The sequence below is a fragment of the Notamacropus eugenii genome, chromosome 3, assembly GCF_028372415.1.
Source record: "Notamacropus eugenii isolate mMacEug1 chromosome 3, mMacEug1.pri_v2, whole genome shotgun sequence".
NCBI classification, from domain to species: domain Eukaryota; kingdom Metazoa; phylum Chordata; class Mammalia; order Diprotodontia; family Macropodidae; genus Notamacropus; species Notamacropus eugenii.
Window position 1 is genome coordinate 128,496,684 of NC_092874.1, and position 18,913 is coordinate 128,515,596.

Genomic DNA, 18,913 nt, shown 5'->3' on the forward strand with positions numbered 1-18,913 from the left:
AAAGCAAAGAAGTGTGTCAGATTCAGACTGAAGAATATGGTAGAAATAAGTCCAATAAGCACTTTGAAAGCATTTCAAAAGATTCCTCGAAACTGCTCCAAATCTTTTAATATGTAAAAATGAAATCCAACTACATAGAACAAATAACTGAGCTTTTTATTCTTTACCTTTGGAGAAATAATCTTATTTCATATTCATGTTGAGGTCTCTGATTCTAGTAATGGTATTGTCTTAATATTTTGTAAACTTTGTATATAACTCAGTGATTTGTGTGATACTCTGCAAGGATACTGTCAATGATTATTCTCTATTTATTAATTTTATTTATTTTCAGTGTTTTTCAATCACTACCATATAACTTAGATTTTTTTTCACCTTCCTCCCCCCTCCCTCTCCAAGACGGCATACGATTGTATATAGGTTCTACACATACATTCCTATTAAATACATTTTCACTATAGTTATGTTGTGTAGAAGAATTAAAATGAATGGAAGAAATCATATAACAAACGAAAACATAACACACACACACACACACACAAAATGATCTGCTACATTCTGCTATTGAATTCCATCTTTCTTTGGATGTGGAAGGCATTTTGTCTTAAAGGACCATTAGGAATTTTGTCAAGTCCTTGTCAATGGTTATTCTTGATGAAAAGTTTAATTGTTTAATTTTAAGGTTAGAAATCCAATTCCAATGCTTTACAAATAAGAGAACTGTTGCCCCACAGAGACTGAGTAAGTTATCCAAAGTCTTAAAACTGGTTAATCTTTAACCTAAGCCTAGAACCCATGTAATAGGTTCATAAGTTCACAGATTTAGAACTGAAAAGGACCTTAGAGTTCAATTAGTGCTATCCCCTCATTCTGTTGATGAAGAACTTGCAGCCTGAAGTTGAACTTGAGTTGGAATTCAAGCACTGACCATCAGTTCTCCACATCAAAAGCCAGTGTTCTTTCCATTGCCCTATGGTGACCTTGACTCCCACTCCTCTGTATTTCCCACTTATTACAGTCCTCTTTGGTGGACTGTGACATTGTAGGTACTGGAGAGACATGCATAATCCAATGAATGTTGCTAGGAGACTTGAAGTCCTAGTTGGGTCTCTCATAGCAGACTGCCTTAAAGTGAGGATTCAAACTGAATGAAGTCCTACCATAAACCAGTGAATACTACTATAGCTAGCAGCAATGTCATAGTAGCACACCACCAGCTTTCCTGCTCTCTATGGCCAACTCAATTGCAAGTAAATAGGCATATTTACTTGACAGAATGGCAATAAATCAGCCTAACCAGGTAAGTGTTCCCATCATCTCAATATCTTTGTGCCTGTTAATAGCACTTAAGGTTGAAAGAGGGCACAGGTGTGAGGAGTAGGTATTTTATGCTTCTCTTGTTTAAAGCCATTCCTCTATTAGACAGTTTAGAGCTCTTCAGGAGATCTTTTGATCTATGATTAATTCCATGCAGACATACAGATGTCTTGTGAATAGGTGATGATTATTTCAATCTCTTAGATATAGAAAAATAATGTTTAGAAGGATTAAGTGTCATACTCAATGTACAGAAGCCAGTACTGTCCAAGTAGCTCACATTTTTTTCTTCTCCTCCTTAACATATTCTTTCACACCATGGTCTAATTAATAAAATAAAAGATAGTGTTTAGTTATTCCCATTTAGCCAATAGGACAACAGTATGCAAAGAGCTAAAATAAACTCATGGATTGGTTTAAGTATATCTGATGTCACAATTTTCACATTAGTAGGTCATAATTTTTGTGAAATCACATTGTAATAAGACCTTTTTTATTTTTCATTATGAAAATCTTCTAAAAATAAAAACACTGAATGGAGGAGCGATATCTTGGCTCCATGTAGACCGTTTGCATTTCATTGTTTTAATTAGTTGTTGCCAGAAATCAAAACCAAATACTTAATCTTTTGCATTTTGTTAATATTTTGTTGTTTTTTTTCATGGTCGGTGGTTGCCAGGCAAATGGAGGAATGAGGCTATTTAGAACAACTTATTGGAAACGAAGCTTTGCATCTTCCTGGCTACTAAGGTTCAGCATCTCCCTACTCCTTAGCCTTCCTGACTCAGAAGGAAAAGCTATATGGACTGCCCATTTGAATATAACATTTCAGGTGGGAAATCGAATCATATCAGAGTTGGGGGAAACTGGAGTATTTGGAAATCATTCTCCTCTGGAAAAGGTGGCTGGTTCAGTGGGACTGCCTGAGGGTTGGAATCAGAATGCTTGTAACCCCATGACCAATTTCAGCAGGCCTGAGCAGACAGAATCCTGGCTAGCCCTCATTGAACGAGGAGGCTGCACCTTTACACACAAGATAAAGGTGGCAGCAGAGAAGGGAGCAAATGGAGTCATCATCTACAACTACCCAGGTACTGGCAACAAGGTTTTTTCTATGTCTCACCAAGGAACTGGAAATGTTGTTGCAGTGATGATAGGCAACCTGAAAGGCATGGAGCTTTATCATTTGATTCAGAAGGGAGTCCATGTGACAATTATAATTGAAGTTGGGAGAAGACATATACCTTGGTTGAATCATCATATCATGTCCCTGCTTACCTTTATGGCTGCCACTGTTGCCTGCTTCTTTTTATATTGTGCCCGGAGGCCCAGAATGCCCATCGCTGCCAACAGGAGACACCGGCAGATAAAAGCAGATATCAGAAAAGCAATTGGCGAGTTGGAACTGCGAGTGTTAAAAGAAGGGGACAGAGAAGTTGATCCCAATGGAGACAGCTGTGTTGTGTGCTTTGACATGTACAAACCCAGGGATACAGTGCGCATTTTAACTTGCAAGCATCTTTTCCACAAGGCCTGCATTGATCCTTGGCTTTTAGCCCATAGGACATGCCCCATGTGCAAATGTGACATTCTTAAGATATAAGGAAATAAGGGAACATTCCAGTGATGAAACTGAATCTTACAAAATCTAGTATTGAATGAATTATTGTTTCACTTCAGCTAGAGATACGAATGAACTTCTTATAAACTAAGACTGTGCTTCACTAAAAAGTTAGTCAAATTTGTGTGTCCAATTTTTTTTGTTCATCTTGATAACATCAACTCCATAGAAAAACATCGAAGCTCATGTGATGATGGTGGTCTTTTTGTAATAAAGCCCTAAAACATACCCAGTGAACTGAATGTCACACTTTTTAAAAGTCTAGTTTCTAATTCATCTGACTTTTTCTCTGATACATATACCACTCTCCTCTCTTTCTCTTCTACCTATCCTCCATGCACACACCACATTGTTATCTCTGCTAGTTTCCAATGTTTCAAGATTCTGAGGTGGAGTAGAAGTGCTGTGGAAAGAATATTGGCTTTTGAGTCTGAGTTCTAAAGTTCAAAACCTACTTCTGATTCTTGATATTTGTGTAAATAGTGGTCAAATAGCTTAATTTTCCTCTCATTTTCCTTAATTGTAAAATGAGAGGGTTGGACTAGGTGACTTCTGAAGTCCCTTTCACCTCTAGAATTATTATCGTATTTCATTGAAAGGGATAGCTTCCTATGCCAGTGAAAATCTAAGCCCCTCCTTGCTTTAGTATATTAATGATCTTTGTGACTTGCTGTAACGAAAAACAAAACAAAAAAAACCAAAACAAAACAATCTTCTCTCCCTCAAAAAAAAGGCTTCAGAAATCTTAAAATTAGCAAGTAGGTGGCATGCTTAGATTTAAAGGGACCTGGGTTCAAGTTACGTTTCTGTTACATACTGGTTGTGTGATGCCTAGGCAAGTCAATTACTAACCTGAATTAATGGAGTTTGCTAGCTAGTTATTTCATATACAAGTAAAATCACAGATCTACTTGGGGGGAAAAAGTTACGAGTTTTGATTAATTTTTTGTAAAGATTCCTTAAGAAATTTCTGTCTCATTGTTCTCTCTGTCTCTGTCTCTGTCTCTGTCTCTCTCTCTCTCTCTCTCTCTCTCTCTCTCTCTCTCTCTTTCTCTTTCCATCTCTCCTCTCTGTGTGTGTCTCTCCGTTTCTGGGTGTCTCTCTGTCTCTTTTTCTTTTTCTCTTACTCTAATTCTTTCTTTCTCTGTAAAGAGATACAGATACATACATACATGCATGTGTTAATTTTCTTGTCATCCTGGTAACATGCTTCTCTAAAGCGATCAAGGTCAATTCCTTGGGCAGAAGACATGTAATTATTCAAATTCTATACATAAAGCTTTTGCCACTTAGGGTAGGATTTACCAGAACTTGTGTTCCATGGTCATAGCCCCTAGTCCCTAGCAAGGTCCAGAATTATCTTTGTAGAAGTATACCAGGGCTAGCTTTACTTGCATCTTCCTCAGTGCTGATTCAGTCTCTGGATCACTAGTCATTTAGGAGCAACTATAGGATACCATTGTCACTCACAAATATCTAAGATTTTCCCCCTCATCTTGCCCCCTAGAGTTTCATTTTTGCTTAGCTGTACATTTCCAGATAGACTATATCAGAGAGACATTTTAAGCTTACATTAAAAATATGAATGTTATCTTTGTGACTGATAAAACAAGATATCAATTCCTAGATTTCATTACGTATATATTTATATATACATATGTACACATATACATGCACACAAATTAATATTTTAGGGGAAAGGAAAGGAGGCATTAGACAATTTCATGACCTGTTTTGGAAATTGATCATTATGAATTTTAGTTTTTATTATGACATGTTTTCATAAATTTTTTTGTTTAATGCAAAATCTTATTTATCTGTAGTTACCTGTTCACCCTTTTCTCTTTTTCATGGTGTTATTACACTATTATTTGTGTTCATCCTTTGTTCCAGAAGAAGACCATGCCATCAGAGAAATGATGACATGACTTACACTTGACTTTGTTTTGAGTGAGGGAGGGCTGTGCAAGGTCACCAGCCTCCCTTCTCCTCCAGAGTCATCTGAGTCCAGTGACCTGATATTCATCAGGATAACTGGAGATGACCCAGGATGCTGAATAGCTAAATTTAGTGAATCAAATTAATTTAATGAAGGCATGTTAATTTTAGCCATCAGAGAATTTAGGGCCAAAGTCAAGTGAGGGACAAGCAAGAGTGGACTGATGACATTCCTCTTCCATAACAAAACATGTAAATTTAGTATTGTCACATCAAAAGAAATAACTAACCAAAAAACAGTGGGGAAAAACAAAGCAAAACAAAAACCAGACCATCACCACCTGGAAAAGTTTGGTGTAGCAACAATGAAGTTTTTCTTAGTTCCCTCACAAAGTGATCCTTTTAGTTTGAATTCATACTATGTGGTTAACATCAGTCCAGCTAGAATTTAGCCAGATGAGAATACTATAAATAAAATAGAAAATAATAAGGAAAATAGAAAATAGAAAGCCTGAGAGCTGCAGAAGTGTTTCATTTGAGGGAATTCTTACTAATGTCCCCTTTGACTTCTAATGCAGCAATTTAGGCTCCTTCTCAGACAACATTGAAATTACATCTGGCTAACACAGAATTAGCACATTTTTGCTTAGGCTGAATATTTCTCTGTTAATTTAACAATACACTATGTTAGTAAATCCACTGTTAGCCATTTTTATCCTTCCCACCCCTCTCCACCATGATCTCTACTATAAAATTAAAAACTTTCATGAGCCATGTGTCAGATTTTTTTCTGGGAAACTCTAAGTTTGCGTTATTTGTTGTTGTTGGGTTTGTTTTTTTTTTTTGCCTTTTTAAAAAATATCTTTTGCTTTTACTTAATGTAAAACCAGACATTCAAACTGAGTCACTAAAAAGCAGTAATCCATCAAAAGGATCCTTTCATTGCCTTTAATCCCTTCAAAATGAGGACATTGTTAAATATCTGAATGTGGGTGTTTTAGACATAATTAAAATATTTTACCTATTTCTGTTGATGTCTAGGCCTGTTCTGAGTCCATAAGAGTCCTCTATCTCCTTAAACTTGATTATATTTGACTATAAGATTACTTGCTTGATCATTTGTTCATAAACGCAAACAAAACCCCAACCCATTTGAGTTTTACCACTGTGCTGGAGAAGAGAGGAGTTCATTTTACCCATAAAAAATATTATCAACAATTTTGTGGCTTTGGGTCATAGCCTGGCAGATTTTTAAAAGTGAGACATATGCTTTGATTTTCCATTTTGTTTTTATTTTCAGTAAATAACCTTGAAAGTTAACTACCTGCCAGTATTATATGTAACTAAGCAATAACACTTTTTATAGCAATGTAGAAACCACCCCTAACAACATTTGACCAGGCCAGTACAATTTCAGTATGAGCTAAGATATTTTATGATTGGCTGAATTGTCTCTGATGTCACAATCACATTAGCCAACAACAGTCTGCAGAGACTTAGTGGGACTAGATTTTTTTTTTCCGATACAGGGTTTTTCTCATTCTTACCTTCAACATCTCAGACTCATAAGAAGTCTTCAAGAATTTCCCCCCCAAAATGTGGGAGGGTAGTAGGATGAGTTTTCCCCTTGAAGATTCTTTTCTTTCTTTTCTTTTAAGTTAGTTGCCACCAGATGTGGGAGCCACTTCTTTTTGCTTGGCTGGTTCTTAAGTTTAAAGGGAGAAATGAATCTAGTTAAGGCAGGTACTTGGAGAACCAATGCTGCATCTTTCTGGCTTTTGATACTCACTTTCTTTCTGCTGCTTAGTCAGAATTATTGCAAAGCAAGCGCCATTTGGACTGCTTACATGAACATATCATTTCATGTGGGGAACCGGATGTTATCAGAATTGGGGGAAACTGGGGTATTTGGAAGAGGATCCATTTTGAAGAGGGTAGCTGGAGTTGTGGTGCCACCAGAGGGAAGGAACCAAAATGCCTGTAATCCCTTGACCAATTTCAGCAAACCCAAGGACTCAGAAATGTGGCTTGCCCTCATAGAGCGGGGAGGTTGTACTTTCACACAGAAAATAAAAATAGCAGCAGACAAAGGAGCCAGTGGGGTGATCATCTACAACTTCCCAGGAACTGGCAACCAAGTATTTCCCATGTCTCACCAAGGAATCGGAGATATTGTTGCGGTAATGATTGGCAACTTAAAAGGCACAGAGATTTTGCATTTGATTCAGAAGGGAGTTCATGTGACTGTTATGATTGAGGTAGGCCGAAAGCATATCATCTGGATGAATCACTACTTTGTGTCTTTTGTTATTGTCACAACTGCTACCTTGACCTACTTCATTTTCTATCATATTCGAAGACTCTGGGTAGCAAGGATTCAAAACAGAAGATGGCAACGGTTAACAACAGATCTTAAGAAAGCTTTTGGACAGCTCCAGCTGCGTGTTTTAAAAGAAGGGGATGAGGAAACAAATCCAAATGGGGACAGCTGTGTTGTGTGCTTTGAAGCATATAAGCCCAATGATATAGTGCGTATTCTAACTTGTAAACATTTTTTCCACAAAAATTGCATTGACCCCTGGATTCTAGCTCATGGCACCTGCCCCATGTGCAAATGTGACATTCTCAAAGCTCTAGGGATTGTGGTGGATATTGAAGATGGTGCTGAATCTTTGCAAGTTTTAATGTCGAATGAATCACTTACTGCTACATCACCTAATGAAGAGAGTTCTGGCAATGACCATCGTTCTGTAAGGAGATCAGATAAAGTGACCAATGGGGAAGAATCCTCTTCTTCAGGAAATGATAATCAGTCTAGTTCTGTAGCAGTAGATGTTCATCCTTCACCTTGACAGCATGCCCCTTTTGGAGAAGTGGATTAAACTTGTGTTTATCAAATCAGGTCCAAAATACTGACAAGCAGTTCTGTCTGTCTGAAGTGGGAAAGTTTTTTTTTTTATTTGTTTGTTTGTTTTGGGGAGTTTTTTTGCATTCTTTTTTGTTTCTCTAGTAATTATTTCTACTACAGAGATATAAGCCACCCAGAAAGAGGGAGGAGGGAAATAGCCTTTCAAGAAATGTTTATGATTTTATTTTGTTCTAAATGTGTTCAATTTCAAGTCTTATTTTGTATACATACAAATATGGGTTATAATTTAATGATATATAAATCTGATTCCTTTTTGATAAGAATATGTCTAATATAGTTTACACATTGATTCTAGTACAGAAGTAGCTTGAAAGTTGAAAAACGTATTTTATAACTAGGATACAGTTTTTTATTTTATTTTTCTATTTTTAGTACAGTTGGTTAAGTTGAAGGAATGATAATTTTCTATTTTGCTCATTGAAATTTTGATATGCATCATTTAATCTTAAGAAGAAAGCTTTCATAAAGTTACATTCAAGTAAATATTTATATTTCAAGCAAACTACATCGTCATAATGACAAAGTATTTTAAGAAAAAACATTGATCCTTCAGACAAATAGCAAATATTTCATTACTTGCTATTATTAGACAAAAGTCTAAAAGGTTCCTAATCTGAGACTATACCTACAATGAGGATAAGATAGTGCCTATGATACATAGAGATGCCTTCTTAAAAAAAAAAAAATTCTTAATTTTTGTTAATCCATCAATAAAATACTGACTACTAATACTTGTCAGAATCTTATTTGTTTTAGAGACAGATAATAAGTGGCACAGTGGATAGAGCACGGAGCCTGGAGTCAAGAAGACTTGAGTTCAGATCTAGCCTCAAGACACTTACTACCTATGTGATTCTGGGCAAGTCACTTAACCCTGTTTGCCTCACGGTTCCTTATCTGTAAATTGAACTGGAGAAGGAAATGGAAAACCATTCTATTATCTTTGCCAAGAAAACCCTAAATGAGTTGACAAAGAATCAGACATGATTGAAAAGTGACAACAAAAAGAAGTGTAAAAATGAAAGTCTTTCACATGTCAAATACCATTACCAAAGTCAAATATATCTTTTTAACAACCTGGAAAACAATAAGAATTTAAGCTCAGTCTTACCAAGGAACAGGAAGGGAGTAGAGTAAAAAAAAATATCAAGGCATTTTGATACAGCAAGAATCTAGTTATATGGTTTACAAAATGTGATGAAAATTATTTTCTAGTACTGAACTTTGTTAACAGAAAGATGATTTTTTAAAAATTACATTTCATGTCTGCGGTAGTGTAAACATAGTGGTAATAAGATCTTAGAACTGAAGGAAATGTTATGGATCACTACTCCAACTTTCCTTATTTTGCAGATGAGGAAACTAGGCTTCGGAAAGCTGAAGCTGAAACATAACACAGTTTTTCTTTCTCTACTGAATGAGTAGCTGACAATACAGTTCTGCTCTGAACATAATAGTACTGTGTTAAACACCATGGGCTCCATTTGCCTTGGAGTCTTGTTTTCATTTCTCTCTCTCTCCACCTCTGTCGGTTAGAATCCCTGAATTTCTTTAAGTCTCATTAAGTCTCTTTAAGGCTCTTTAAGCCCTCATGGAAGGCTACTCCCTCCATCTGTCCCCAACACAACTCCCCCGTGTCTTCTTCACTAAAGTTATCTTGCTTTTACTCTCTATCTTGTATGTTCTGATTTTTACATGTGATATCATAATTTAAACTCCTTGAGAGCAGGAATTCTTTTTTTAAAAATATGATTTGTATCCTGTTTTGTATCCTGATTTGTATCCTTTGCCTATCACATAGTAAGTGCTTAATAAATGTTAAAAGATTTCTGAAATTTAAACATCTAGCATTTCTCTCTCCCCCTTCCTTCCCTTTCCAGTTTTTATTTTTTTCCTTTTTCTTTGTTCTTTCTCCTAGACCTTAGGCCCACCAGTGATCCTTTGGGTGTCATGAAAAGTACAAAGATTACAGACTATTGCAGTAAGATTTCTAAGGGGGGATGGGGAAATGAGTTATTTTAAATAAATTTCATCTCTGTTCTTTTACTCCTCCAAACTCTTGGATCATTTATTTTCTTTGGAACCATTTAAGTACAAAAACTGTCTTGTTACGACAGGAGTACAAATTTCATACTGTATGTTCCAGGAATTTTTTTTTTGAGGGGTAAGTGTGGTGTGTTGGGGGAAAAAGGGGTCAGAAAACACATGAAAACATGTTCATTCAAGGGAGTTGGAATGTTTGCAGTGGCAAAATTTGCGGGGAGAGGTAAGATAATCAATTCAATAAGAAAAGACTCAGGAAAACTTTCCCATAAGCCTTGCCTTTCAGGGGGGTGTGAACAAATCGACAAAGCCCGGTTACTCTAGGTATATCGATAGCAGATGACTGTAGCATTATTATACAGAATATAATTAATTATTCATTGTAATGGCATTTAATCTACATTTTAGTTTGTATCCTCTGTGTACTTGGTGATGTACAAAGCTTCTCTTTGAGAACAATACTGTGATTCTTCAATGTGGTGTTTCTTTTTGTTCCCCAGTTCTGGTATCATGATGGCCATCTCTTGAAGCTATTTTTGTGATGACAACATAACTTTTTCCCCCCAAATTTAATTTATTTATTTTCAGTTTTCTTTTTGTATATAGACACACACACACACACACATATAAAACATTCACTTCCATAAGTTTTAAATTTTCTCCCACTCTCTCCTCCTTCCTTCCCCAAGACAGCATGCAATCTTATATGAGCTCTGTATATATAGTCCTATTAAACACATTTTCATGTTAGTCATGTTGCATAAATGAATTATAAGAAATCGGAGAAACTATGAGAAAAGCAAAATGAAAAAAATAAAAAATAAAAGAGAAAATAGTCTGCTTCATTCTGCATTCAGACTCCATAGTTCTTTCTCTGGATGTGGATGGCATTTTGCATCATCAATCCTTTGGAAATGTTTAAGGTCCTTGTATTGCTGAGAAGGGCTAAGTCTTATCAGAGTTAGTCCTCACGTTCTGTGGTTGTTACTGTGTATAATGTTCTCCTCTTTCTGTTTCCTTCACTCAGCATAAATTCGTATACATCTTTCCAGGTTTTTCTGAAGTCTGCCCATTCATCATTCCTTTTTATTTTAATGTGATCTTTGCATTTTTTTTACTGTTAATTTGTTTCCAGTTTTCTACAATCACTTCTGTAAGTCTTAGATTTTCTCTCCCTCCCTGAGATGGTGTGCAATCTTATATGGGTTCTACATATACTTTCTTATTAAATACATTTCCACCTTAGTCATGTTGCATAGAAGAATTAAAATGAATGGGAGAAATCATGAGAAAAACCAAACCAAACCAAAACATAATACAAGAGAATATACTATGCTTCATTCTGCATTCCAATTCCATACTTCTTTCTCTAGATGTAGTTTGCCTCAAGAGTCCATTGGGAATGTTTTAGGTCCTTGCATTGCAGTGAAAGGCCAAGTCTACCAGAAAAATACCTCACACACTGTGGTTGTTACTGTGTACAATGATCTCCTGGTTCTGCTCCTTTCACTCAGAATCAGTTTATATAAGGCCTTCCAAGCCTCTCTGAAGTCTTCCTGCTCATCTTTTTTTTATAGTGCAATAGTATTCCATTACATTTATATACCATAACTTGTTCAGCCATTCCCAAGTTTTTGAGCATTCCCTTGATTTCCAGTTCTTGGCCACCACAAAAAAAGCTGCTATAAATATTTTTGTACATGTAGATCATTTTCCTACTTTGTGATCTCTTTGGGATACAGTTCTAGAAGCAATTTTTATAGACCTGTGAGCATAGTTCCAAACTGCTATCCAGAATGGTTGGATCAGTTCACAGCTCCACAACTCCACAAGTCAAGTAGTGCTCCAACCCTCTTGCATCTTCTCCAACATTTAGCATTTTTCTGTTTTGTCATGTTAGCCAATATAATAGGTGTAGTGTGGTACCTCAGAGTTATTTTGATTTGTATCTTTCTAATCAATAGTGATTTAGAGTTTTTTTTTCATATGACAATAGATAGTTTTAATTTCTTCCTGTGAAAACTGCCTGTTCACATCCTTTGACCATTTATCAATTGGAGAATGACTTGTATTCTTGTAAATTTGACTCATTTCTCTATATATTTTAGAAACGAGGCCTTTATCACAGAAATTAGGCTTTGTTTGTGCAAAAGTTTTTTTTTTTAATTCTATGTTATAAGAATTATCCATTTTGTATTTCATAATGTTCTCTATCTATTTTTTGGTCATCAATGTCTCTATTTTTCATAAATCTGGCAAACACTATTACTTGCTCCCATATTTTGTTTATAGTATTAGCCTTTATGTCTAAATTGTGTACCCATTTCGACTTTATTCTGGTATATGGTGTCAGGCATTGGTCTATGCCCAGATTCTGCCACACTATTTTCCAGTTTTACTAGCAGTTTTTGTCAAACAGTGAATTCTTATCCCAGAAGAAGGAGTCCTTGGGTTTACCAGGCAGTAGACTGCTATAACCATTTTTATTACATTAGCTTGGCCTACCATGAGCTATTTACTTAGATCTGACTTTATTCATGCAAAAAGTGTTTTGTAATTCTGTTCATCTAGTCCCTGGGTTTGTTTTGGCAGGTAGTCTCCCAAATATTTTATAGTATCTATAGTAACTTTAAATTCTTTCCTTCCCTTGCTGTTGGGCTTTGTTACTAATACATAGAAATGCAAATAATTTATATGGGTTTATTTTATATCCTGCAACTTTATTAAAGTTGTTTATTATTCCAAGTACTTTTTTACTTGATTCTCTAGGATCGTCTAAGTATATCATCATATCGCCTGCAAATAGTGATAACTTAGTTTCTTCTTTGCCTATTCTAATTCCTTCTATTTTTGTTCTCCTCTTATTGCTAAAACTAGCATTTCTGGTACCATGTTGAATAACAGTGGTGATAATTAACATCCCCGTTTCACTCTCGATCTTATTAGAAATGCGTCTAGCCTTTATCTCCATTACATATAATGCTTGCTGATGGTTTTTAGGTAGATGCTACTTATCATTTTAAGGAAGGCTCCATTTATTCCTGTCCTCTTCAGTGTTTTCACTGTGAATGGGTATTGCATTTTGTCAAAAGCTTTTTTTGCAGCTACTGAGATAATCATATGATTTCTATTAATTTTGTTATTGATATAATCAATTATGCTGATGGTTTTCCTAATATTGAATAAGGCCTACATTGCTGGTATAAATCCTACTTGATCAAAGTATGTTATTCCCATGATAAGTGTCTGTAATCTTTTTGCTAGTATCTTATTTAAAATTTTTGCATCTATATTCATTAGGGAAATTGGTCTATAATTTTCTTTCCCTGTTTTGACTCTTCCCAGTTTATGTATCAGCACCATTGTATCATTGTATCATAAAAATAATTTGATAGAATTCCTTTACTGTTTTCCCAAATGCTCTATATAGCATTGACTGTTCTTTAAATGTTTGATAGAATTTGCTTGTAAATCTATCTGGTCTTGGAAATCTTTTCCTAGGGAGTTCATTGATTGCTTGTTCAATTTATTTTTCTGAGATAGGGTTTTTAAGTGTTTTACTTCACCCTCTGTTAATCTGGGCAATTTCAATTTTTAAAATATTCATCCATTTCACTAAGATTGTCAAATTTATGGGCATACAGTTAGGCAAAATAATATCTAATTATTGTTTTAATTTCCTCTTCATTTGGAGGTGAATTCACCCTTTTCATTCCTGATACTGGTAATTTGGTTTTCTTCTTTCCTTTTTCAATCAAATTGACCAAAGGTTTATCAATTTTATTGGTTTTTCATTAAATCAGCTCTTAGTTTTGTTTATTAATTCAATAATTGTCTTAGTTTCAGTTTTATTAGTCTCTCCTTTGGTTTTCAGTATTTCTAGCTTGGTATTTCCTTGGGGATTTTCAATTTGTTCTTTTTCTAGCTTTTTCAGTTGCATGTCCAATTCATTGATCTCCTCTTTCTCTATTTTGTTTATGTAAGCATTCAGAGATAGAAAACTTCCCCCAAGAACTCTTCTCACAGCATCCCACAAGTTTTGGTAGGTTGTCTCATTATTGTCATTCTCTTGAATGAAGTTATTGTTTCTATGATTTGTTTTTTGACTCATTCTTTAGAATTAGATTATTTAGTTTCCAATTAATATTTGGTCTATCTTTCCATGGTTCTTTATTACATATAATTTGATTGCATCATGATCTTAAAAGAATGTATTGGTTATTTCTGCTTTTCTTCACTGGATTGTAAGGTTTTTATGCATTACCTCATTATCAGTTTTTGTGTATGTGCCATATACTACTGAGAAAAAGGTATATTCCTTTCTATCCCCATTAAGTTTTCTCCAGAGGTCTATCATATCTAACTTTTCCAGAACTGTATTTACCTCCTTAGCTTCCTTCTTGTTTATTTTGAGGTTAGATTTATCAAGTTCAGAGAGGGGGCGGTTGAGATTCCCCACTAGTATAGTTTTACTGTTTATTTCTTCCTTAACTTCTCCTCTATTTGGATGCTGTACCACTTGGTGCATAAATGTTTAGTAATGATATTACTATATTATCTATGGTGCTATATAGTTTCCTTCCTTATCTCTTTTGATCAGATCTATTTTGGTTTTTGCTTTGTCTGAGATTAGGATTGCTATGCCTGCTTTTTTTTTTTTTTTTACTTCAGCTGAAGTATAATATATTCTTCTCCAGCCTTTTACCTTTACCCTGTGTGCATCCCTGTTTCAAATGTGTTTTCTTCATTTAGTTTCTGTACCTCCCTTTCCATTTGTCCAATTTTTTTTCCTCTAAGGAGTAATTTTCTCCAGTTAGATTTTGTACCTCCTTATCCATTTGGTTGGTTTTACTTTTTAAGGAGCATTTTGGTGAATTCTTTTTTTCATTTTATCAATTGTATTTTTAAAATCATTGGTCAGTTTTTCTTCTTCCTCTCTAATTTGGCTTTTAAAATCCTTCTTGAGCTCTTCTAAGAATGCTTTTTGGGCTTGAAAGCAGTTCATATTCATTTTTGAGGTTTCACATGTGGGAATAGTGTCAATGCTGTCCTGTTCTAAATTCATATTTTCATCTTCCCTGTCCCTAAAATAAGATTCTGTGGTGTTTGTTTTTATAATTTGCTTCTTGTTCATGGTGATTTCCTTTTTCCTAGCTTTGAAAGTGTATCTCTGCTTCTGAGGTGCAGGAGGTTCTGTCCCATGTTTCTTACGTTGGGATCTGGGGTCCTGGTTAGTTCCTTTGTGTGCTGTGGCCTCAGGTTCTGTGAGCTAGAAGCTATATAATGCTGCAGCTTACCTCATGCTGAGCTGGCTAGTGTGTGCCATGGCCTAGGCCAGGTGAAATCTTTCTGAGTTTCCCTGGGGTTACACTGAAGCACATGGCCTGAAGTGTGGGGGAGGGGCAATCTGCCTCCCCTAGGGCTGCACTAGAGCATAGACAGGCTCAGCAGTTGGTGGACCCCCATCTGCACTGGTGTCTGCCTGATTCCCCTAACTGTGCTAAAGCACTCCTGGGGTCCTGGTATTGGCCTTTACAGGCTCCACTCCCTAGGGCTCAGGCTCTTCTGCTGGTCCACTGAGATGGGGCTTGATGTGACACCTCTAGTCCTGCAGTGGACCCCTTCAGCCACAGTAAGAGGGACCCATCCCATTGATCTCCCTAGATTCCTGAGCTAAAAGACTGCTGTATCCCTTTTCCTGGTCCCACTATTGCAGAATTTTTTCCTGGGACAATATTCTCTGGATCTTTCAAGGTCAATAAGGGGAGGGTGAGAGCACTTACAGTTTACTCTGCCATCTTGTCTCCTGGAAGTTCACATAGGTGACTTTCAAACATTTAGCCTGTGGGCTGATCAATCCTGGAGTAGCTGCTGCTTCTGCTGTGGGCCTTGCACTTCTTTCTCACCCAATTCCACCAGACTCCTGCCCTGTGCTGAGAGGTTTGGGAATCAGCAGTGCCTCTGGTAATTCATTCTGCCCAGGGCCATTCCCACTCCACTATGGCCAAGTCTGTGCTGGTGCAGCCTGTGTGCTCTGTGCTCCCCCAGCCCAGTGTAAGAGATCCTTCCCTTTGACATTCCAGGCTGCCCTGTGCTTGAAATCTGCCACACTCTATCTCCCAGTGGATTCTACCACTCTAAAATTTGTTCATATTCACTTTTTAGAGGTATCTGAAGAAATTTGTGGAAGAGTTCAGGTGAGTCTCTGCTTTCACTCTGCTATCTTGACTGTCCTCCCTGCCCACACACACCTTAAGTTTTTAAAGTCAGCAAATTCCACCCTATCCTGATCCATACCCATCATACTTTCCACTGTTCTACCTTGCCAGGAGGAAGGCGGAATGGTGTAATCTACCTTTACCACCACCACCACCACCATCACCACCTTTTACTTACTGATCTCATTAGAGTTCAAGGCTTGCAGTCAGGAAGATCTAGCTTCAAATTCCATCTTTGACACATTAAATTATGAGATCCGGGGCAAGTCGCTTAACCCATATATGCCACAAGCAAGTCCTCAGAACTTACCTACTAAAACTGTTTTGGTGATGAAAGTTTCTGTATCAAAAATAGCTTATACCAGAGGTATCAAACACACCCCATGCAGCAAACAACCCTCTCAGGTGATTTTGAACCAGATTTAAAATATAATTTGGAAATATTTTATGAAATAAAAGAATAATAAATATAGTCAGTATGCTACCATAGATGTCCTTAAAGGGTGGTTTAATGGCATTTTTCTGTTTGAGTTTGACATACCTGCCCTCTCCTGACTCACAAATGCTTGAAGTTTGCATGTAGATGCTAAAGTGAATCTCTCAAAAATAAATGTTGTAGTGTAGAGGGTATTTGTACATGAGAGAGGACATTGAGTTAGATGGTTTCTCACAAACTCTTTCCAACTTGGGTTTTTACAAGATAGAATGCATAGCTACGAAGTGTTATTCTGGTTTCCTGCTACATGATCATAATGATGACTGCCTTTAGCTTGCTCTTCTGTAGTCATTACCACCAGTAACTGTATTATTCAGAAGCATTTTGGAATCTAGACATGTGGGTATACTAAGGAGTTCCAAACTTATTGTTCACTCGTTAGCTTTCATCCTTTTATAAACTAGGGGTAATTTGCTTGCCATGTCATTACAACTATAAAGAGAGATTGAGACAACTGAATCAAGAAGTATCCTGGGTGATGATCATGAATAGCCTAACTATGGTACCCGCTGCTCAAATTATAACTGGTGCCAAATGGTCTCAATCAGAAACAAATTAGAAACAGCATGAAGGGCTGAGATGAGAATGAAGGATCAGAGTTCTCACACAATTTAAGATAAAAGACAAAGGCTTAGAATGAACATACTAAAATGTTAGGTTTATTACTGTAGCTGAATAATAATCAAAAGGAAATTGAGAAATTAAAATAAAAGTAATAAATATGACTACATTATCTCTATCTGAAAGCTGGAGATTGTCATTTTTCATCATAACTGATATAGTTTCTTTCTTATAGCAGGTGCATAAAAATGTTTATTTGTACTGAATGTAGCTAAAGGAATGGAAAGTTTTTAAAAGTTGTCCAGACTACGTGTGGAATTCATGAACTGATGTATTTGAAAACTCAGACATTAAAAACGTATTGATCTATAAATCTGAAGAATTTCCCTGTCTCTAAAATAATGAAAACATATATCTCAAATGGTCTAGGGTATGTCATGGTATAAAGGAAACTGCCTCCATTACGAAAGTGTTTCTTAGTGATTAGAGTGTTAGGCTTGAAATAGGCTAGAGTAGAAGACAAATGGTTCCCAGACTCTTGAACATTGTTCCATAGTAGGTACTTAATAAATTCTCATCAATTGATTTCCCTCATACTGTAACTTATTCCGTAGCATTCCAAGTATGCATAGTCCCATTGTTTTAGAGAAAAATAAATTCCTGAGGGGGGTGAAGGGCATGTTGACTTGAAAACCATAAAATAACATTAGGTTGTATTATATGTTTACTTTGTTAAATAGTGCCCAGTTTTTAATCTTGTTTTGTCCATCCATGTTCAAGAGTTTTGCAGCAGATTGAGACCTGCCAGCTGTGAGTTTCACAGTTTTGTACCATGTGAAATTCCCTACAACTTCTAGATTAGTATACTTTGTTGAGAGGTAACACAATGGTGGTGGGGTGGAGGGAGAGTTGGTGTCTCACTTCTGACAAGAGGTGGCTGTGTGACCCTGGGGAAGTTATTTTTTATTACTACTTTCATAAGCTCTTTAAGACTGTGAATGAGGACTCGTGATGCAAAATTCCATCCACATCCAGAGAAAGAACTATGGAACTGGAATGCTGAATAAAGCAGACATTTCCTCTTTTGTTTTGTTTTTCTAATGGTTTCTCCCATTTGTTTTACTTCTATGCAGCATGACTAATGTGAAAATGTGTTTAATAAGAATGTGTGTTTGTAGGGTCCATATAAGATTGCATGCCATCTTGGAGAAGGAGGGAGGAGTTGAAAATATAAAACTTACGGAAGTGATTGTTGAAAAGTGAAAATAAATAAATCAATAAATTCGGGGGAAAAAGATTGGGGGAGGAAAATGACAATGAACTGAAAGTGATGGGTAAGGTTTTACCTGATAGCACAGTATGCTTCATCTGCTCATTTCAACCTGTTTAACTCAGCCTAAGAAAAAAAAAAGACTATGATTGCAAGATTTCAGGCTGTACTGGAGGGGAGGGTCTTTGCTAAAAGCTCCTCCTTACACCAGTGAAATCACCAGTCTATAGTTTTTATGCCTGCGTTTTTGATGCTTGAGTTTTTACATATTTATCAAGTTTTTGAGAAGCATTTTATTGACTGTTGGCTGTGTACAAATCACTGTGCTAAGTGTTCTGCTAATATGTATCAGAATTTCTTCATTCATGTTTGTCATGGACCCTTTGGCAATATGATGAACCATATGAACCCTTTCTCAGAATAATGGCTTTAAATACATAAAATAAAATACCCAGGATTACAAAGGAAACCAATTAGATTGAAATTCATTTGCCAAATTATTTTTTAAAAAACTTTATAG

At 36.2% G+C, this 18,913-nt stretch overlaps 3 protein-coding genes across 19 annotated transcripts in view; all 3 read left to right on the forward strand.

The window, feature by feature from the left end:
- The window catches only part of CADPS2 (calcium dependent secretion activator 2), a 741,873-nt gene that overhangs the window by 222,162 nt on the left and 500,798 nt on the right, over positions 1-18,913 (forward strand). The gene's annotated exons all lie outside the window — the stretch shown is intronic.
- Positions 1,074-3,166, forward strand: RNF148 (ring finger protein 148). Its single transcript, XM_072652889.1, has 2 exons — positions 1,074-1,300; positions 1,997-3,166. Exons 1-2 carry the CDS (start codon positions 1,277-1,279, stop codon positions 2,918-2,920), a joined length of 948 nt encoding a protein of 315 aa, XP_072508990.1. The 5' UTR covers positions 1,074-1,276; the 3' UTR covers positions 2,921-3,166.
- Positions 6,381-7,777, forward strand: RNF133 (ring finger protein 133). The gene has a single exon (XM_072652888.1). The coding sequence runs from the start codon at positions 6,601-6,603 to the stop codon at positions 7,726-7,728; it is 1,128 nt and encodes a 375-aa protein (XP_072508989.1). The 5' UTR covers positions 6,381-6,600; the 3' UTR covers positions 7,729-7,777.